This window comes from Anabrus simplex, chromosome 1, assembly GCF_040414725.1.
Source record: "Anabrus simplex isolate iqAnaSimp1 chromosome 1, ASM4041472v1, whole genome shotgun sequence".
NCBI lineage: Eukaryota > Metazoa > Arthropoda > Insecta > Orthoptera > Tettigoniidae > Anabrus > Anabrus simplex.
Genome location: NC_090265.1, coordinates 1,137,729,446 through 1,137,753,325, shown reverse-complemented (window position 1 = coordinate 1,137,753,325; position 23,880 = coordinate 1,137,729,446). Strand labels below are relative to the sequence as shown.

The following is a 23,880-nucleotide window of genomic DNA, read 5'->3' as shown; positions in this document are numbered from 1 at the left end:
AAGTGAAATATTGCGCAGATTAGTAAGAAATGAGACGTATATGATATAAATAATATGTGGTATATGGGCAAGAGTAAGGCAACTACGGAAAGGAAATATGCCCCAGGGAAGAACTATAGCAAGGTATGGTTAGTAAAATTATATATATATTTAGATGAAGTTTGAGAGTGATTTGAAAGTAGTAACAACTGGTGATGGGTAGATTTATGTATGATTATGTCATATTCTGAGTGAATGTCGATTGCATGGAAGATGAAACTATTATGTAACCAGTATGATAATATAATATTGAGATATCATAATGCAGGCACTTGCATGCAGGTATATGATAAATGCTTATTGGCTGTGTGCACACTGAGCTTAGATACGTTACATAAGAAATTATCTAGCTAGAGTAGGGAAATAATATGAGATTTACATAGGATATCATCGATGTTTTTAATTTGAAATACTAGAAAAGCAAATATTAAGCTAGGTGCCGTATTTTAAATGGCAATAGGACCAAGAAACTTAGTATGTCATTCGATTTCTCATTTTCTTCACTTTATTCAGCACCAACGAATTCAGATAATTTTTAATATAATTCAGATCACTGATATTAGAATTCAGGACACTTTTATTGAAATTCAGATCTTTCTTACAATAATATGTATACTGTAATGGTAGCATTTTCGATGATGATGAATATTTAACACCGCAAGTGATAGAATTATTTATTGAAATATTGAATTTTGACTGTGGTCAGAAGATTATATTTGTGTACATAAATGACCAGACTTAAGTTTTGATAGGAAGATGAAACAGAATTTGAATTCATTTCAGGAATACTCAACCCAGAGTGTGGTGATATGCAAATTTAGATTAGAAATATGCCAGCGCTGACTTAAAATAACCGATTCAGGAGTTAAAATACTTGTTTTATTAGGTTAATGACTGAAAGTTCATGAACTTGTTTTGACACTTAACCATTTCTTTCGCGATTCTCAGTAATTTAATAAATATGTTTCTAGATTATGTTTTATATAATTGAATGAGTTCTTATTTGTAGTGATAGACTGAAGTTATATTTAGTGAATAAGGTACTCGATAAGCGGACATGTCTTAGAAAATGTTAACTGAATTATGCGTATGCGGAGTTCACGATTGAGCGTTGAATTACGGAACTTTTGAACCACGTAGGGTGTCACTATCTCTCTTTGGACGCACGTTAAATGGAATTATAGAAAAATTAACCATTTTTCTGGAAACATGGATACCCTGAGACGTTTATCTGACTAGTTGGGAAAATAACTGCGGTCACCCTGACCCGAAGGGTGCAGAAAGCATTAGGCTCGGAATGCCACTTTGAATCTAACAACCTAACAAAGAGGGTATTAGCAGACCACCCACCTATCCAGAGTTAATTGTGAAAATAAGGTGGATGTAATTCTCCTTCAAGAGACCCACAGTTGAGAATGAAACTCAAACAGGAACAAGAGGAAGAATTAACGAGTATGACCTTGTTGGTACTACATACCAATCGTAGTAAATGTTGATGGTAAGAAAACTACCAATATTTACAAGCCCACAGTATTGAAAGGCCAGCTTGCTAGATATGAACACCTCTTTTAAAATAAATAATAACTATTCGAAGAAAATTAACCAGATAAAATTTAAATACCTACCAATACCCTTCTCCTGGTCAGCGGATGAGCAGAAAACATTTCCCTCCTTTTTCCAGAGCATTTTTATGTCTGTAAGTTTCCCATGATTTACACTTTCCCCCGTTTACACAAGTATTATTTACGTCCCTTGAAAATGCAACATATTTTCTATCTCTGGATGAAAATTTTAATTACTGCTATCGTGCTTATTTAGAACATTAACATACATTGGAAAAATACACAATCGCTGCTTCCTACCAAAATAGTCTAGAATCAATCTCTGTTTACACTTATTTCTAAAGTCCTCTATTTGTTTTTCAAGTTCATAAAGATTATGAAAATTATTTTCACCCCGTCTCGTCGTTGGCTGCATCTCGTATCCGAGTAAACATATTCATGAGCAGTTTACATTTTCACTCTCACAATGCTTTGCGAATATGTTTCATATGACTTAATAGCCCAATCTTGGCATGAAACATATGTCCACACAGATCACATGGAATGGCTGGGGGAGGGTGGGGCTGAGCGTGACGGAGCGTCCGTGCTTGTTGTTTATCCTCTTTATATCACCATTGTTCCTCTTCAAACACTGTAACTAATGTAGAAACAGTGTGACGCCAAAGTGTACGATTCTCAGTAAACGTTTCCCAGGAATGAGTGTTGATTCCAGCTCTTTTCATAGTATGCTTTAAGTGATCCTTGAAATGCCTCAAACGGGCTCCATGAAGTCTTGTGCAGCGTACACCACACAGGAGTTGACGAAGAAGCCTAGTGTCACTCGTGGGACGGACGTGCCCTATCCAACTGAGACGGTGGCCAATGATGGTAGCCTCAATGCTTATAGCATGCGCTTTCTCAAGAACTGCAAGGTTGGCAACATGGTTCCCCCATTTAATGTTCAAAATGGATGGATTCCCCCCCCCCCCCCTCCTACAGATGGATATCTTTTGATATCCTGACGGTAGAGAGTCCAAGTTTCATAACCCTACAGCAGTGTTGATATGACAACAGCATGATAAGCCATGATCTTTGTACGCATTGTGAAGTCCTTATTCATGAAAACACGATGAGATAAATGTCCAAACGCTGAGTGGGTATCACAATTCTGCTATCCACAATCTGGAAGAATCAAGATAGTACTCTGCTTCAAATCCTTTGTAATGAAGTGGAGAGCACATCCAGAATTGAAACTTTAAATGAATGATCCTTTCCAGCATCTCTACCAGTCTCTTCCCATAAAGTGACTAACAGGAGTGTACAACTCCTAAATCCATAGGCTGCAGCATGCTTGTGCAGGCAGAAATTCCAACTACATGTTTCTCAAATAAACATTTATGGGATCTGCAAGACAATGGTTGATGATGATCTTTCTATTTTGCACACCCATTTTTGCAGCCAAATGCTGTCAAAAAAGATCTGAGGTCATCCAAGTTTTACAGTTGGCACCATAGGCAGTTTGTAATGATCGCACATGCTTTAACCAACAAGGCTTTTCAGATTTACCTATCACAAAGGGGTGGAGCTTCTCAGAGCCATCAGAATTGGCTCCCAACATCATTGCGAGCCCCATTTTGCTGTGTTTCCCACCATGCCATCCATCACCTTTGAATGCCAAAGTCCCATTTTCACACCAGGCAAATGCTGGGGCTGTACCTTAATTAAGGCCACGGCCGCTTCCTTCCAACTCCTAGGTCTTTCCTATACCATCGTCGCCATAAGACCTATCTGTGTCGGTGCGACGTAAAGCCCTTAGCAAAAGCCAAAGTCTTGCTGGGCAACGAAATGAAAACTAGTCCAGTTTTGTCTAGGTTAAAAAGGTTCCTGGCTTTGTATTTATTGGTCAGCTTCTGCATCATACATTGATCCACTCTTCCACAGTTTCATGATTAAATTAATTCGATTCCCCACAAACAATATTATAGGTTATGTTATGCCCTTTCTTAAATTGATCGATCCAACTACTGGACGCGTGAAATTTACATTGCCCATAATGTTCGGCACTATACGAACATTTTCTCTCAAGAGCACACTATCGATTGGAATGTCAGCAGCTCTTGAAGTTTCAAACCTACTTTTTAATATTATCTAATTCCTTTTTTTGTTTTTTGCTATTGGCTTTACGTCGCACCGACATAGACAGGTCTTATGGCGACGATGGGACAGGAAAGGGCTAGGACTGGGAAGGAAGCGGCCGTGGCCTTAATTAAGGTACAGCCCCAGCATTTCCCTGATGTGAAAATGGGAAACCACAGAAAACCATCTTCAGAGCTGCCGACAGTGGGGTTCGAACCTACTATTTATTTATTTATTTATTTAATTATTTATTATGCCCTTGTAGGTGGTGAAGTTAGGGCTCTTGGCCCTCTCTTACACTTAACCAATGTAGTGATACATCATTGGGAGCAGAGTTTGAGAACATAATCTTACATAGTAAATAATAACCTACACAAAAATACATTACACTTTTCTAACTCACATTCATTCGATCTTCCAGTCAGACAAGTTAGTCTGCTGCATTCAGCAGGTAGTCTCGGCAAGCAGTCTTAAATTAAAGTAATGAGATTGAATTATCTCCCGAATACTGGATACTGTAAGTAAAATTCTTTCTTGGATTACTGGATACTGAGCACACTTAAGTGACTGCAGCTATCGAGCTTGGTTCTAATTCCTCTATTCCAATATGACTCATGTTTCTTTTTCTCTTTTGAGCTTGGTCTTCATTCAGAAGCATTTGATGATCTGCTTCCTCTGTTTCTCGCCACTGTATTCAGCATGGATACAGAGCTGCAACTCGTGTGCAGTGCAATAACTAATCAACTTTTCCCAAGATCTAAACCTTCTCTTCCATAGCGAAGCTTTTCCTTTCTTTCCCTTTTCCACCCAATTATTAGTCAGAACGCCAACAATAAAGAAGGATAAAAAAACAACGCAGCAAGAACATGGCAGCAAATGACTTTGACCGCTCGACTCAGATAAGAGCAAAAACATAAATAACAAAAATACCATACATACGCCATTAATCTGTGCTGTCTAATAATCTGTGCACTAATTTTACAGAGAATTTAAAGAAGAACAGACAATTAGCTTTAGTTTGTTATATTTGCAAGAAAATAATCCTACATTATGAGGGGCTCCAAAAATTTACCATTTTTTCAGCTCCAGAGAGCAACCTTGAATCATGGATATGTTTTTAGGCTTGGAAGACAAAATAATTTTCTCTTCCTTCTGCAATGTTCAGAATGTGAATTAATGTTTTCCTGTTAAAATTATTCATCATTGGTTTGTTTACAGTGTCTCTTTAAATGTCTAATATGTCCAACATCAACACCTTCCAAAAACATGTCTTTCTGTCCACTGAAATGGAATCTACCTTCCATCCATATGACATACACTGGTTGCCTGGTTATGTGTATGTTTTTTTTTGTTTTTTTTTTTTTGTTTTTTTTTTAAATTTTGTCCATGCAAATTTCAGATAGATTCCAAGGCCTCCCCACCCCAAACAATCAATTTTAATATAAATTTGTTGCATAGGCAACCTGCTCGTCAGAAATGTCATGCGGTTTGCTTAAATTTGTTAAGTAGACAGCCTGCTTGTCACAATTTTCTTGCAGTTTGCCCGCATCGATGAGTATAATCAACAAATTAATCTAAAAAGCCACCTCATCGATACTTTATTTCTTTTGCCTAGTGTTATTACAAAAGTATTTCACCATAGATGCTTTTAAATATATACTTTATTATATAAGTTTTTAAACACAATTATAGACGCAAATTGTAATTTAAGTATCATTCATACATACATCCTCACCTCCAAGCCCCCCCCCTTTTCATTTAAAGTACCTAGAACAGTAGTGTTTAGGATCCCATGGGACATAGTTTTAAGATCTAATGTGCTTACTTTCCAAATGTTTTCATCTAAGATATTTATATACAACTGAAGATGACCACTAAGTGGTCGAAACATGTTCTGTGTGTGCTAATGTATTTTTAATTTTGCCTAAGGCAAAAGGAATAAAGTATCTATTAGGTGGCTTTTTAGATTAATTTGTTGACTGTCCAGTTTGGTCATCACGCCGTGGTTAATCGAAGCATTACAGTTTGGTTGCGGCGCCATTTTACTTCAAATTTTCCCCGTCTCAAACAACCTGACATGGTGTAAATGGCGAGAAGCATAACATGTCACAAACGTAAATTTGAAAATTTGAATACATTGTGAGCATAGGAAATCTGAGGGGACCAACAAAAAATGTTGTAAATGACGGGAACACTTTACATACCGGAAAGTAAAAGTGGGGTAATACTGTATATATATACATGGGTGACTTGAATAGTCTTCACATGAACTGGAAATATTCTTCCAGTGACCAGAATGAGGAAGACTTAAGGAGACCACGAAATCACTGATGACCTTCTTCAACAACTTGACCATGCTTTTAAGGAAAAGTGGATTGAACAGGTTGAAAGTATGAATTTAACACATTCAAGCAGAAAAACATAGAGGCTTCTCAGAAAGTTGGATGCCAATTGTTCAGTAATAAACAGAAAACCAACACCCATTACGCTGTAATTGGTAAAGGAATGGTGTCAGTGTCTAACAATGTTCTATTACATAGAGATCATTCCAGAAAAATTCACAGGGTCTTTTATATCCTCAAAGAATTACACAAGACTCAACCACATTTTCAAATCCATTCACAGTAGATGGTTTTCTCATCATGTTGTGGCTACTTGAAGCATTACAGGTTAGTTGGGACTCCATTTTTACTTCAAATATTTTCAGTCTCGAAGGTAGGGAAAACAGCCACATTAGATGGAATTTATCCACAATTTCTGAAGTACTGATGTAAGAACACCTATTATGGCTTGCAAAGTTCTTCAATAACATTTTAATTACCAGGATCCTACCAAGGGAATTCAAGAACACACATATAATAACACTTTTGAAACTTAACAAGCAAAGAGGTAGACCTGCGAGCTACCACCTGACTGCACACTTAAGCTGCTGTTTTAAACTGTTTGAGAGACTACTGTCGACTTGACAGCATTAAGGAGATTACTTCAGGAAATAGCTTCTAGATTACTTCAGGAAATAGCTTCTAGATTGCTTTAGGAAATGAAGCAAATGAGTTTGAGGAAGTTGAACAAGATTTTACAAAGAGTCAGAACACTGAGAACTTTCACTGAATACTATAGTAGGAACCACCTGAAACCGAATCCCCAGAAAACTCAGGTCTGTGCTTTCCACCTCCAAAACAAACAGGCAAATAGAAAACTGAAAGTTAACTGGGAGGGCACTGAGCTGAAACACAGCTTTATGCCAAAATATCTTGGCATCACTTTAGAAAAGTCTCTAACATATCACAAACACTGTCTCAATACGAAGCAAAAAGTGTCACTTCGAAATAACATAATTCAGAAACTCACTGGCAGTAATTGGGGAGTCCAACCTGAAGACATCACAACTTACATCGTGGCACTCTGTTCCTCTGCAGGCGAATATGCATGCCTTGTATGGCATAGTTCTGATCATGCAAAGCAAGTGGATGTCAGACTAAATGAAACCGTCAGACTGATCGCTAGGTGCATGAAACGAACACCTATAGAAAAGGTTTATTGCTTGCAGGTATTGCACCATCTGATATAGGGCAGAAAGCAGTTGCAGATACTGAGAGAAAGAAGGCTGAAATGGGGGTTCCCTGGTGAATCAATGTGGTATATGGAGATGAACAAACCATGGCTCACCACCTCAATTATACCTTATACCCTTTTCAGTGCAGTATGAAAGACCAAGTGAAGGTGACACCTAATGACTAAGACCTCTCTAAATACTGATCTACAGTAATTTAAGAGAATGCTTGTCATAAAAAATAAAAAAGGTACAGTTGACCATAGATATCTCAAACCTCCATCACTCATATTTTCAGTATCTCGAAGCAACTCCAATTTACTGGCAGTCTGTCCTATTCTTCATGTGTATTTATGTATTCCCAAAATTGAATTACACGAATTTCTCCATTTTATGGAGCACAAGTTTCCTCACTAGAAGCTGAAAATATTCTGTAATTTTGCACAACACAAACTGTGCAATACAGCATTAAAGATTTGTGTGTTATCATTCCTGAACATACAACAGTACATTTTCCCGACAGACCTTGGTATGTGGGCTGAGGAGAGTAGGCTTTGGCTTAATGGTGGCCACGGCTTTTCAGCTCTGCATTTAGGAGGTGGTGGGCTGGTCCCATCACCAGCTAACATGAGAATGGTTTCAGTGGTTTTCCATTTTCCTCAATAAGGTGAATGCCGGGACAGATTCTTTATAGGCCACAGCCACTCCCCACTCCCCTTTCCTGCACCTCAAATTAACGTAACTCATCTCCTGGCCTGAGAGAGGGTGCATCCTCTAGGAGGCCCGCTGTACAACTACAGGGCATGGAATGAAAATATTTTAATAGTAGTCAGTATGTTTACATAAGAGGCTCGTCAATCAGGTAGTTGGAGCTGCACAAGCCCTCTCCTGTACCATCAGAAGGCCAGGAGTTGCACTGACTATTCTTCAATCCCGCATACAGATCCAGCTGAATGTAAACGATAGAGGTTAACAACAACAATACCTCTAATATTTCCTTTGTATATATCCATTTGTGTATATTATTATTATTATTAACTTTAATGGCCACATAAGACCACCTGAGTTGTTCCACATTTTGAAGGATGTACCATTAGGTTCTTGCAATTTGCCCAGTATTTTTTAAAGGGTTCCAAATGCAATTTTCTCACTTCGCCTGAAATCTCTAGAGCTCTTCTATGAGTCACTTCTGCTGAAAATTTGTGTCTTGAGAAGGGTGTTAATTTTATTTTATTCTCTGCATCTGCTAGCTGAAGTCGCAACTGCTTTGAGATCTTCCCATACCTAATTTTGTGGATCCATTTTTCTCCTGTCTTTTTCTTTCCAAGATTTCTCATCATCAATAGTCGTGGTAAAATCCTGTTTCCTGACAGTCACAGGATATGAAAGAAATACAAGATTCTTTACTTCTTTATTGTGCTAGTGATTAGGTCAATCTCTTGACAGTTTCATTGGGAAGGATTCTCAGGACTCCTCTGACCTGGTATTTTTTATTTATGCAAGTTCTGACGATTCTTCCGAGAAGCTGATCAGTTCTTTAACTTGGAACAAAATTTCACTAGAGTAAGTGGCTTCTGGGAGAGTTACGGTTTTACAGTGTTGGATCTTAGTCCTATTGATACGTATTTTTTAAAATAATTTGTTGATCAGTTAAAAATTGGGCTTTTTTCATTTTGTTAGTTCTATATATCCATGTTTCTTTGTTTGAGTTATATGCAATGATGTCTCCAAGATATTTAAATTGTAGAACTATGTGTAATTTTTTGATCATTTATGTAGAATTTATTTATGTTCAGGGGTTTCATGGGCTTGATATCAGTTTTCTTGGAGGATATTCGTAATCTGACTTTTATGGTGATATTTTGGAGACAGACGATCTGGGTGCAAACTTCTTCCATCATCCACAAAACCCAGGCAGTTAGTTTTTTTTTTTTTTTTTTTTTGCTTTACGTCGCACCAACACAGATAGGTCTTTTGGAGACAAAGGCAGTTAGTTATTGAGGGTTTTGCCCCAATTTTGATTTTAGGTGGGTTTTCCTTTTGCCACACGATGTAATCAAGAGCCACAGAAAAGCACTGGGAATAATCCGTCACCTCGCCTGAGAAGAGTTTTTAATGTAAGAGCTTTTGGCACTTCTGCCCTGAACTTTACCTTGGAATTCATGTTAGTTAAAATTAATTTGATGATTCTTATTAATAAAGGATGAACATATGATTTGACGATTTAAATAAGCGTGGGTCTATGGATACTATAAGCCTTTTTGAAATCTATAAAGCGCTATTTATTTCTGCACTTTTAATATTATTCCATGGTTAGTTTCAGACTGAGAATTTGGTCTGGGCAGCTTGTGTAAGAAAAAAATCCTCCTTGGTTTTCTCCAAGTTGTGGTCCCAGAGTACTTTTGATCCTGTTCTAAATTATGCATGAGAAAATTTTGTATATACAGTCCAGAAGGGTTATTTCTCTCTAAATACCTGGGTTGATTTTATCTTCCTTTTAAAATAATGGATGGATTATTCTTGTGGCTTAGTGATCCGGAATTTTGTCCGTGATCCACAGTTTTACTAGATGTTGATGGAGACTTACAATTTGTTTTATTAAGATTAAAGAGGAAATAATTTTCATATTAATTTGTACATATTACTGTTGCTTCCAATATCATTAAATGAATACAATTTCCTTTATGTCACACCGACGATGAAGGGATAGGAATGTTCTGGGAGTGGAAAGGAAGTGACCATGGCCTTAATTAAGGTACAGCCCCAGTATTTGCCTGGTGTGAAAATGGGAAACCACGGAAAAGCATCTTCAGGGCTGCCGACAGTCTTGTTTAAACCCACCATATCCCGGATGCCAGCACACAGCTGCGCGCTCTTAACTGCACAGCCAACTTGCCCGGTTCATTAAATAAATAAATAAATAAATAAATAAATAAATAAATAAATAAATAAATAAATAAATAAATAAATAAATAAATAAATAAATAAATAAATAAATAAATAAATAAATAAATAAATAAATAAATTCATTAATTTTACTTCATAGACTTTGTATATCATAAGCTAAATAAATGCAGATTTATTTGATTTTGACTTGATATGTTTAATTTTCTGTACAGTGAGTGATTAAATAAAAAGGGTGACAAAAGATAAGTGTATTTACCTGCACTTGTGACACTGGAACACATTCTCTCCACAATTAGCACAAACACCAGGATTTGCAGGTACTGATGCTGAACATCGAGGACACTGGAGAGTTTCTGAAGATGCTTGGATATTCTCATAAAACTCAGCATATTCTATCATCAAGTTGCAAGCCACAATTGGAAGAGGAAATTCCATTTTCACTTCTGTTTGCCCTGTAGCCAAAGTTACCTTCTTTGCCTTGTGCCACATAGCTAAAATAGTAAAACACAAGATTTAGATCAGAAATTTAAGAAAGAAAAAGCATGACAGTGATCCACATTTAATGCTGTAAATTTTCTCCTATTTTCTCAATCTACTAACTTTCACACGATTCTGCCTGCACACAGGCAGATTTTACCAGATACTAATTAAATGGATCTCGCATACTTTCCACTACACTAGTCCTTGCAATACTGCACAAATCAGATATAAATCATCTGTTTATCTTCAATAAAAGATATAAAAATGAAAAATAGACTACAGTATGCAATAAAATTCAAGAGCAAAGAAGGATTTAGTCGTTTGTTTAATTATACAAGGATATGGTCTACAACTACAATAGGATGAAAAGAATGTCCACCCAATCAATACACATTTTATTGATGTGATTAAACAAACATCACCCTGTGGTACTAGTTATGACCCTAACCTTCAACTGGTATCATCTACGTTTGTAACGTAACTGGTATCATACGTCTGTCACACTCCAGATATTTACTTTTAAATTAAACAATTTGTACTTAATTTTTTGTTATTTATTCAACTTAATTCCTTTAAATATATGTTAACAAACATGTCAGTGCAAAAAGTAGAAGAAAAAAAATTACAAACCCAGAAAAAATAATAAAATATTAGAATGATGCTCCAAAAATGTGGACGCTTCTGCCTTTCTTAAAAATCTAGAAAATATGATTGTTACGATTATTTCGCTGATATATCAGTATTATACAAAGACCATACAAACAAATAAAACATAAAATTACTGGAAAACTCAAAACATAAATTTAAATTTTAAGGTTCAAAGTCACTGTTTGTTAGAAAGCACAATTTTCCTTATCACAGGATATGTTACTTTTTTTTTATTGGCGCACTCCAAGCAGATCGGTTTTCCGCACTTCTGGCACTGGTACTTTGTTCTTCTTTTCAGTTGAGGATCGAAAAGTAGCACGTTTTACGAACCTCGAAGAATTCAGGTTCCTCTTGTTCGTCATCAATCTGATGAATCCTCCTCATCCAGAATGTCAGTTCACGTGGAATTTTCTTCACCTCAGTAAGCTTCCGATGCAATTGAGGATAGACCAGTGACTTGGCAAGTGTCTTCACAAAATCAAGCCTAGCCATTATCTCAATAAATAAAAACTCGTGTCCTCATCCTGAGGTGGTGCAGCTCTTTTCAGGCACACCCCCATTGGAGGTGAGCTGCATGTACCATTTCAACCACATACCAGCCCTCCTGCCACTCTTAAATTCCTGACAGTACCGGGAATCGAACCCGGGCCCCCGAGGACGGCAGCTAATAACACTAACCGTTACGCTACGGAGGCGGACATTATCTCAATAAACACTCAATACTGAACAACGTCATTCGTGAACAAAAGTCACGAAACTGGTATCATACGTCTGTCAGACGGCGCGATAAGTTTAATACGCACTTATTCAAGGTGAAACAAAGCGAGCGGTACATCACCTTCCCTGCAGGGAAACAACATTCCAACTGAGAGGTACACAAGGGAAGAAAGCAGTAGGCTGAGGATAGGAGAGGGGTTGGCCTTGGGAAAATTTTCAGCCGTCTCACAGACGTATGATACCAGTTGAGGGTTAATCTTGGTCATCTTCGGCCACATACAGTGTATCTAAAATTGACAAAAGCATTTATTGTGTCCTTGAAACAATTTTATATAACTTTATCTTAAATCTAATAGTACGTTTATATTAAAACATTATGGTTATTCCATACGGAACACGAGTTAAAATTCAATTCTTAAGTAATAAAATTATGTCCAAAAGTTGTCACATAACATATTAAAATTGTAATGAATGTTGCAATTCATCTCATCAGAGAATCTTTGAGAAATATGTTACATTAAAGTTGTTCATATCCACAATTTAGATCTTGTTAAGCGACTGAGGTGCCTAAAAGAAAGTGCTGCCAGGAGAAAGTTTAGGTAGTGACCATAGGTTGCTAGTAACTACCTTCGGAAACATCATGGTAGAAAAGATAAATACCAGGCATAAACCGAAGATAAAAGTTTGGGAATTGGAAAAACCAGAAAAAAAGTCTGAATACCAGATGAAAATTAGAGACAAACTGCCCAAATGTGAAGTGGGAACAGCTGCAGAAGAATGGCTTGGATTTAAGAAAACGCTGGTGGACACTGCAGTCAATATTGTCGGAAAAACAAATTCAAAATAGCAACATGAAACACCGTAACCCTGACTGCTAAATGCGGGGAGGTTGTAGATCTCATGAAAAGAAGAAAGATTGAGGTCCTTGGACTGAGTGAAATAAAGTGAAAAGGGAACAGAAATATCAGCAAACTACAAGCAGTGGAAATGAAGCTCTTAACCCATTCGCATCATATGACGAGCTGTGGTCGCAGGCTGTCTCGTAAAGTCATTGACAGCAAGTAAAGAGCAAGAACATGTTTGATTCAGACTAGTGTAATCATATTTCATTCATGGATAAATTTGGTAACCAGTTGAAAATGAAGTAAATAAATTTCTCTAGTAATCTGAGATGTCGTCCTTTTCGTAAAATATGTCTATAAAAGTTGGTTTACTGTTTGTTTGTTTAAAGGAATTTGAGGGCTAGCAAGGTCATTATGGAACCAGCAGCATAGTAGCAGCTCGCCTTGTAAGGTCACTGATAGCAAGCAAGGACATATTGTTTGGTTCAGACCAGTGTTATGTCATTTGAATTTATGGATAAATTTAGTTGAAACTGAAGTAAAATAAAATTCCGCAGTCATCTGAGTTGTTGCCTTTTTTGAAAAAAAGTCTCTAAAGTGGGTTTGTTGGTTGCTTATTTTAAAGGAATTGGACTTTTAAAATGGCCAGCATGGTTGGCCGGGATTAAGAGGAGGAAATTTCTGATTTATATGAGAGGTCCCAGAAATATAGAAGTAAGTTAACACAATGCTGTCCGCTCACGTATCAATACGTGTTTCCAAGCACGGTGTTCTGCAGCCGATCACGTATAAATACGTGTTTCTGCAAGTCTGTCTTCTGATGCCATCTAACGGTTATTGAGGAACTATTTGGAGATTATCGTTGATGTGCCTAAATGTTAGAAAAACTACGCTTCTTTTAGTACTGGTTTTGCCCGTTTTAGTGCGTCAGTTGCATTTGTTTTTGTCTTCGAATATCTTCCGTGTATCCATCAATGATAGTAAACAAAAATGGCAGCCCCGGTAAACAAAAACAGTGGACTGACTCCTGGTGATATTATACATGAATTATACGCTGATAATTTGTCATATATTTCCCGTGATTGTGAGGAGAGTGAAGATGAATCGTCTAATGATAATTCTAGTGCTAGTGTCATGCATTTATGTGGAAGTGATGCGTTGAATGACACGTTTATTGTACCATGTGAGCAATGACCTGATGCTTCAGATAGCAAAAATGGTCTAGATGTAAGTACTGGTGATAATATTCTCCCTATTTCTGGCAGTGAGTGGCCTAACAGGGTATTATACTGTTTCTGGAGTCTTTCTCATGGACGCCTGGCGTTAAAATTTCGCCGAGTGAACCTGACAATATAGGTTGTGATGCCAAGTTGTTCATTTGTAATGATTTGTAGGCGTGTATGGTGGAGGAATCAAACAGATATCAATACCAGAATGAACCGAAATATAAAATCTCACCAAAACCTTTAAAGTGGACAGATATAACTGTGAATGAACCTAAAATTATTAAATTATGATACCCCGCAATAACTCCATATCTCTGCCAAAACCTTCCGGCCACAGGGGCCAGTTATACGTCAGATAGGCCGGACAGCAATGTGTTAAGGGACAATTATTGGAATAAATAAAATGGAATTACAGATTAGAAATTTAAATGTAATGTTTTCTTTTTTAGGACTTAAGGAAAGGAGAAATTTTCAAGAAGAGAGCAGAAAATATTTGAAGTTCAACATCGTGACTAACTTAATAGGTGTTATTTATTTACTTACGAATAGAAAATTATTCTATTTCAAGTGTTTTATTAAATGACAAAGTAAATATAAATTTAGACACAAAGAAACATTTTATTTCTTATTTTAGATGTAAATAAGGACATAAGTTCCAAAAGCAGAGCACATTTAAAACTTTAGCATATAGTAACTAATTTAATAGATTTTATTCATTTATTATTTATTTATTTTTTTGCTATTTGCTTTACGTCGCACCGACACAGGTAGGTAGGTAGGTAGGTCTTATGGTGACGATGGGGTAGGAAAGGCCTAGGAATTGGAAGGAAGCGGCCGTGGCCTTAATTAAGGTACAGCCCCAGCATTTGCCTGGTGTGAAAATGGGAAACCACGGAAAACCATCTTCAGGGCTGCCGACAGTGGGCTCGAACCCACTATCTCCCAATTACTGGATACTGGCCGCACTTAAGCGACTGCAGCTATCGAGCTCGGTATTATTAATTTATTCATCATCATCATCATAAATCTTACGAATAACTCTGTTATAAGGTAGTTCGCAATGAGAGATACAAGGAACACAATGAAACGGTATTCTGACAGGCTCCTAATGGATCTGACAAGTTGTGACGGGGAGGAAAGTAAAAGAGGAACATAACATTCCCATAACGTGTGCAGAAGTTGAGTGAGCCCTTCATAAGATGAAAAGTGGTAAGTCGGCTGGAATAGATGAAATTGCAGCTGATGTGATTAAAGCTGCTGGTACATCTGGGATACAATGGTTAAACAGAGTTCTTAGAGCAATATGGAGTCAAATGTCAGAAGATTGAAAGAAGGCGGTGATAGTTCCCATCTTCAAGAAGGGGAATAGGAGGAAAAGTGAAAATTATAAGGGTATAACTCTTCTCTCCCATGGTATTAAAATTATGGAGATCATTGAAGCCAGAGTGCAAACAATTCTAGAGTCTATATCAGAAGAACAACATGGGTTTAAGACTGGCAGGAGCACAACAGATGTGATATTTGCTTTGAGGATGCTGGCAGAAAAATGCTGAAAAAGAGGAAAGATCTATTTATTATTGTGTTTATGGACCTTGAAATGGCATACGATAATGTTCCAAGATCAGTAATCTGGAAGAGTCTCAGAAAACCTGGAATACCTGAGTACCTCATCAGCAAAATTCAAATGGTATATACCAATTGCAGAAGTTGTATTGGATACTCTGAATGGTTTGACACAACCAAGGGAGTACAGCAAGGAAGTGCCCTCTCACCTCTTCTATGGATACCATTTTGAAAGACCTGAGCAGAGTAGGAAATGGAGAACTACAGGCTTTGGTGTTTATGGATGATGCAGTAATAGAGGATGACACAAAGGAGGGAGTACAAAGCAGACTTAATTTGTGGAAAACTAAGTTTGAAGAGTTTGGAATGAAAAGGAGCACAACAAAAACTGTGGCAAAGAAAATTAACAGATAATTCTGAATATGACCCACAACTGCATGACAGATTGAAGCAGTAAACCAATTCAGATGTCTAGGTAGCCTGATGGCCAGTAATGTCACAGCAGAGCCAGAAGTACTTTACTGAACAGAGTAACCAAATGGTCCAATTTCTACAGTCTTCAGCAAAATTTACTATAGGTCACGAATGTTCTTTAAGAAACAAAAATCACTCTATACAAGTCATATCTCATTCCCACTCTTACATATTCCTTGGAAACATGCACATAAACATCAAAGAATATACGCAAGCTTCAAGCTTGAGAGACTTTCTTAGAACTGCCCTCCCAACACAAGACATGATCATGTAAAGAATGACAAGATTCTAACAAACCTAGGATATGGAGGAAAGAATAAGGTCATTCAGACTTAAACTGACATTTCTGGACAGACAGCATTGGAGAGTGCTTGTTTACAACCACTCTACCCGGCATGCTGGAAGGGTTCGATGATTATAATATCCAGAATGAAACTGTGTATGACATATCATCATCATCATCATCATCATCATCATCATCATCATCATCATCATCATCATTTCCCTTTATCCAGCTGTAGCCGGGTAGGGGCAAATATGGTTCCTCTCCACTTTCTTCGGTCTTTCCACCACTCCTCCTCCAACACTGTGTCCCAGTCCAGGTTTCTTTCTATAATGCTGCGTTGGATGGTATCCTTCCATCTCAATCGTGGTCGTCCACAGCCTCTCCTTCCTTGGATTTGCATTTCCATCACCTTTTTTGGCATTCTTTCGTCGCTCATTCGCTTTATGTGCCCAAACCATCTTAGTCGGCTCTTCTCTATTCTATCATTCATTTTTTCCACTCCAATTTCTTCCCGGATTTTCTCATTTCTTATTTTGTCTCTTCTACTCTTCTGTATCACACTCCTCAAGAATTTCATTTCGGCTGCCTGTATTCGACTCTCATCCTTCTTTGTCACTGTCCAAGTTTCTGCTCCGTAAGTTGTTATGGGTACGTAATACATCTTGTACATAGTATCCTTTGCTTCCATTGGCACATCTTTGTCCCATAACATATTTCTTACACTATGATAGAAACAACTTCCAGCTTGAATCCTTTTACTAATCTCAGCATCCAGTCGAGCATTCTCCATTAATTCACTCCCCAGGTATTTAAACGTTTCCACTACTTCCAAGGGCTTGTCTGCAAGTCTAATCTGACCTTTCCCTTCTTTCTCCCCTCTAGTCATAACAAGAGTTTTACTCTTTTCTACACTTATTTTCAATCCACATTCTTCAATCTTCCCATTCACCACATTCAACTGTTCTTGAACCTTCCTGTCGTCTTCTCCCCAAATCACAATATCATCTGCAAATAACATCATGTTCATTTCTCTTCCTCCATATGCTGCTTTTGCTGTTCTCATGATGTCATCCATTACTATTGTAAACAGGATTGGTGATAGAACACTTCCCTGTCTCAGCCCGCTAGTGATTTTGAACCAACTTGTGCTGCCAACTTGTGTTTGCACGCACCCTACAACATTCCTTATACAATGCCATGATCATTTTTATTAATCCCTGTCCAATTCCTTTTTGCACCAGACTGTCCAAAACTTTTGTCCTAGGGACACTGTCATATGCCTTTTCAATATCAATGAATGTCATCACCATATCATTCCCGTACTCCCAATGCTTTTCCATTAGTTGTCTCATAATGAAAATGGGCTCTATTGTTGACCTTCCACTTCTGAAACCAAACTGATTTTCCTGTATCTGCTTCTCAACCCTCAACCTTATTCTACTTTCCAGTATCCTTTCCATTATCTTAGCAACATGGGATATTAGAGTAATTCCCCTGTAGTTCTTCAAAACTTTCTTATCACCTTTCTTGAAAATTGGGTTGATTATTCCTTTTTGCCAATCCTCGGGGACCTCCTTATTCTCCCAGACATTCCTGAGAACCCGATATGTCCACTGCAGGCCTACAGCTCCAGCTGCCTTTATCATCTCCACTGAAATTTCATCTATTCCAGCAGTTTTTCCAATCTTCATCTTTCTTACTGCCATCTCAATTTCATTCATTGTAATTTCTTTATCCATTTCTTCGTCAACTAACTGCCTTTCTTGGTCGTCCATTGAATGACTGTCATCCGTTCTTATGTTCAGCAGCTTCTGAAAATATTCTCTCCATCTATTTCTTATTTCTTCTGGCTTTGTTCAAATTATGACACCTTCATCCTTCACAAATCTGGTGTTTACTTGATCTCTCTTTTTGTTTCTTAAGATACCATACAGTAATTTCTTGCTGCCCTGCATATCATCTCTCAATGTCTGTGTGAATACTTGATTAATAATTATACTCTTTATAACCTTTGTTATGTAGGAATATATTTAACATAGATATTTAAGAATTAAATTTTAGGTCTTCCCCATAACTAACATTTCACTCAGCACAAATAAAATTATTTATAGGCAGAAGTGTATTGCACCTCTTTCCCTTGACTTAACATACCGATTTTTATTAAATTCTGTTCAGCCATTTTCTCGTGATGCGTGCACTGACGGACATGACTGAAAATTAAAAATTGCACTTCCTTCTTATGATGACGTGACTGATACATAAAATTGCACAAAATCAGCTTCATTTCCTGTAACAAATCTTATTTACATTAAATCAGTGAAAGTAAATTTCCACCTGTTTGATACTATATACTTGGTTTAAGCAAACTAATTATTTGTAGTACAGGTTTTGTTCCTTAGGAACATCTTCAGCTACATTACACTGCATAGGTGAAATTACAAAGAATTTTATTATTATCATACAAAACATCTTAAAAAGTACCTGCTATGCTTAAAACGATATTAATTTTAAAAAAGATAAAATTAATAAAAATATGTGAAGAGGGTTGAGTGGGGAGGTAAAATGGGAAGAGAAGATGGATCTACTTATGTTCTACCTTTGTGAGTTGGCCATGCGGTTAGGGTCGCGCAACTGTGAGCCTGCATCCAGGAGATAGTGGGTTTGAACCGCACTGTCGGCAGCCCTGAAGATGGTTTTCCATGTTTTCCCATTTTCACACCAGGCAAATGCCGGGGCTGTACCTTAATTATGGTCATGGCCGCTTCCTTCCCACTCCTAGGCCTATCGTCGGTGCGACGCAAAGCAAAAAAAAAAAAAAAAAAAAAAAAAAAAAAAAAAAAAAAAAAAAAAAAAAAAAAAAAAGTTAGTACTCAGCACTTTTGCTCATCTGCGATGCCTATGTTTTTCCTAGTTGTTCATTATTAAAAAGTTTTTGAAAAATAAATTTTTCATGTCGATGGTCCATTTTAATTAGAAAACTGTTCTCTTCAGGTGCTCTTTTCTGAGGAGAGTATTATCGTTTAATTTTATTTTGTGTAAATGGGTCTCTTGAATTTTGTTTATTACGGGATCCGCTGAAGCTGATTGCTGCCTTATTGTTGTTATTATGAAAAAGCAAAAATGGGGCATTGCTTTGTATTACTGTGTCTTAAAATCTGCACAAGGGAACCTAGTAGAGTAAAACATCGTTAAAACGTTTCTGCAGGGGACAAGGAAAAAGTACGTGTTAAGCGAGTAAACATACTAATGAATATACAAATTAAAACTATCCAACAGGGATACGGAAACATTAGATACGATTTTTTTCCAAAATGAGGGCATTTAACGATGTGTATTCGCGGGTGCAGTGAAAATTATAGGCCTGCCTACCATTTCTAAAGATGAGAGGAAAGTATTTAAACGTATGAAAAACACGAGACAACAAATATGAAAACCTTTTTGTGCTGGGGATTATAAAATAACAAACGTGTTAAAATCACCAGATAACAAAAATATGAAAACATGTGCATAGGGGCCAACAAAAATATTTAAGTATTATTGCGGATCACACCCTTTCGACAACAAATATCAGTAGAAGCCTTTTATTTCGGAGTAGTGGATTATTAAACATTATTATCTGGTCACACTCTTAGACAATGAACTGGAGGTTACACATCCATGTGCAACTGCGAGGAATGGCCGCCATTTTGAAACAAACAAAACTTCGACCAACTTGAGTGGTTATGTTTCAACATTTGCGACCTCTGCAAGCTTATGTCAGTCCACTTTCCGACAGATTTTAATGTTATCTTCATTAAGTTATTAAGGAATTTCACATTTGTTTCATTGAAGATTTTGGGGAAGCATTATCATAACAACTACAATAATACAGCAATCAGCTTCAGAGAATCCCATAATAAACACAACTCAAGAGGCCCATTTGACAAAATTAAATTAAATGACAATACTCACCTCAGAAAAGAGTAGCTGAAGAGAACAGTTTTGTAATTAAAATGGAACATCGACATGAAAAATTTCCTTTTCAAAAAGTTTTTAAATAATGAACAACTAGGAAAAACACACACATTGCAGATGAACAGAAGTGCTGTATACTAACAAATTTTTAACATCTGTTCAAGTGAATAGGAATTGTTTTAAATTAAGTTAGAACATAAGTAGATCCATCTTCCCTTCCCATTGCACCACCCCACTCAACCCTCCTCACATATTTTGTTTATTTTTACTTTTTTAAAATTAATATGGTTTTAAGCATAACAAGGTACTTTTTTAAAGAAATTTTTTTAAGAATTAGAAAATTCTTTGTAATTTTACCCATGTAATGTAGATGAAGATGTTCCAAAAGAACGAAAAGTACTACAAATAATTAATTTGCATAAAGCAAATATATAGTATTGAACAGGTGGAAATTTACTTTCATTGATTTAATGATACATAAATACCATTCATTTTTAATTCTGAGCAATGTACAGACAAAACTCTTTTTTTAACATGTACAGATTTAAAGAGTGAATAAGCATTTTCTAACTTACCTGGCTTGTTCTTCAGCTCCACTACAGCCTGTACACTGCGATTGTTATAGTAAATATTGATAGTTCTGACCATTTTGGTTCTCTTCAAGTCTCCTATGCGAAGAGTTATCTTGCTGATGGTATGACTACCCACTAGCTTCACAATTTGAGTAGTGGTTGTGAACTTTGAATCAATCTGAACAAAACAACAGTATATTATAATCACAGTTTAACAGTAAAACATATTTGATAATAAGTTGAAAAGGTATAACATTAATTTATATAAACATTTTTTACTCAATAAGATCAATAGCTAACCAATAACAATGTATTCATAGCTATCTTCCTTTGACTATATAGTGTGTTTCTAAATTAGGTCAACAAACTTTTCTACTTGATTTATAACCTTCTTTTAAACACTTTCTGTTAAGGATCCCATGAGCTGTGATGCATCGTTTGAGGGCAAGAGGTGTTACTACATGGCTAATCTTACAGGAAGGAATTGAAGTACAGCATTTTACTCGTGTAATGGACGCCCCCCCCACAGTTTTTAAACAAAAATGTAGGATGTGTCTTATGTGAGTAAAACTCTGTAACAAAAAAAACAACCATCTACAGCAATATAGCAAACCAGTAAGACTATATACGATGTATTGATGGTCTCACTACAAACTAGTAAGTCAGTAAGTCTTAATATCGATCGCTAGCATCACGTGTTTTACACCCATAAATGACTTGTAAGGTTTGTTTCATAGAAGGAAGCTGAGAGGGAAACAATAGTAAAGGATTTTCGAAAGAATTTATGCAAGTGTAATATATTAATACTGTATAATTTAGAGATACCTTGTAGAATATATCGTACTTTATTCTCAAAATATACATACCTTGATGGAGGAGAGTTTTATGCTCGACATGGGTACTTCTGGGTTGTTGCATACAAGGCATGGTTCACTCTCTAGATAGTAGCCATCCAGTTCAACATACTGAGCAAGGTGAGTGTAGAGGTTAGCATTTGGATGATGTGCAAGTAGCTGGTTCTGTGTGTGTAAGACACTCACGGCCTGCTCCATTGACTCACTCATCTAGCAAAAGACAAGAACTCTTTTACCTATCCAAGAAATATACAGTTCTACCACACATATAAAGACACAAATGTACAACTGAAGACAGGCTGTTAGGAGGAAAAATTCTCCACTCAATAACACAAGGATTAAACTGACCTTCTTAGCTGACTGGGATGTCTTGAGGGAGAAATAACCAAGAAGGTCAACAAACTGGGCTGCTTTGCGACCAAAAGCAGGTAGCTGAGGCCACAGATGCCACAACAAGTCTAGAAGTGCCTCCTGATCTGTTGTTGTTGAGTTTCTGTAAATTAAAGTTACATCATCATCATCATCATCAAACAAGAGCTGGATTTTAAAATAGTTCAAAAGTGGTATAAAGGCAACATTATTAAGCTGGAAAATAAGAGATTAATCAACCCAGTAATTTAAACACAATTCAATATTACAGTACATTACCCTTTCTTCCAATTTCATACTGCAGGTGAGGTTACAAATATTTTTCGTTACATTAATCCCTATGTTCAGTTTCAATCCTCAACATACGAGAGTTTTTACCTTAAACTGACAGTATCTAGGCAAAAACCAATAATAATGTTATTTGATTTACGTCCCACTAACTACTTTTTCGGTTTTCGGAGACGCCGGGGTGCCAGAATTTTGTACCGCAGGAGTTCTTTTACGTGCCAGTAAATCTACCAACAATACTATCGGACTGAACCAAGATCGAACCTGCCAAGTTGGGGTCAGAACGCCAGCGCCTCAACCGTCTGAGCAACTCAGCCCGGCTAGGCAAAAACTAGTGACTCAACATTAAGATTACATGTGACACCTGCAAGAGTCACAAATATGGGAAGTAAGATAAATCAGACAAGGAACTGTAACTTACGCGTATTAGAAAGCATAGGATCTTCCCAGAGAGAAATGAGAAAGCACAGATAACAGTTCTGAGGATGGTGGCTTGAGGTTTTAGAAACTTTAAATAAGTTACTTTGTTGACTCTTATGACGCATAGCATGTAAATCAACTAATGAGCTAATGAAGAGATTCTACAAAGAACTGTGACATACCTGTACAGGAGTAATATCACACAGATGAAGCAAAACAAAAGATTGTAGTTTTAAATGAATTATTGAGATGATAGCCTTTTATATGAAATCCCAATAACAGGAATGTGACATTTTATCCCAAAAATTCCACATACATTGGGTGGTACAGTAAAACCTCATTAAGATGTTTCTGCAGGAGACAGGGAAAGAAAATGTGTTAAATGAGAAAACATACCACTGAAAAAAAAAAGGAGAAATGACACAGGGATATGGGAGCACTTGACACTTAGTTTTTTAACATGTGTGCGTTGTAAGTCGTGTATGTCCCGGCGGCCACGGGTTCGATTCCCAGCCGGGTCAGGGTTTTTTAATTGTAATGATTAATATCCCTGGCTTGGGGACTGGGTGTTTGTGATGTCCTTAATCTTCCTTTCCTCACACACAACATACCACACTACCGCCATTCCAATTACACGCAGGTTCATACAACATGGTGCCAGTGGGAGCAAAAAAGAAGAAGAAGAAGTCATGTATGTATGGATACAGTGAAACCTGTATCTACCATTTCTGAAGATAAAGAGGAGAGTTTCAAAGGTATAAAAAACACAAGACAACAAATACAAAAAATTTGACTGAGGCCCATAAAAGTATTGCAGGTCACACTCTTTCTAAAACAAATGTAATGTTAAACTGTTAGTTGAAGCCCTACGTTTCAGACCAGTCAATGGGTTATTAAACATTGTTTTCTGGTCACACTCTTCAACCATGAATTATTTGGATGTTAGACTCCCCCACATGTGACAGAATGGCTTGGCCACTATCTTGAACATGACAACATTTTGGTAATACT

General features: G+C 36.9%; 1 protein-coding gene across 1 annotated transcript in view; it reads right to left on the bottom strand.

Moving 5' to 3' along the window:
* Positions 1-23,880, bottom strand: part of poe (E3 ubiquitin-protein ligase-like protein poe) — a 797,274-nt gene that overhangs the window by 144,633 nt on the left and 628,761 nt on the right. Inside the window, exons 59-62 of the mRNA XM_067137373.2 lie at positions 22,141-22,285; positions 21,805-22,002; positions 20,942-21,116; positions 10,433-10,667 (exon numbers count right to left, since the gene is read on the bottom strand). Coding sequence (XP_066993474.2) covers positions 10,433-10,667; positions 20,942-21,116; positions 21,805-22,002; positions 22,141-22,285 — 753 coding nt within the window. The remainder of the gene's footprint in view (positions 1-10,432; positions 10,668-20,941; positions 21,117-21,804; positions 22,003-22,140; positions 22,286-23,880) is intronic.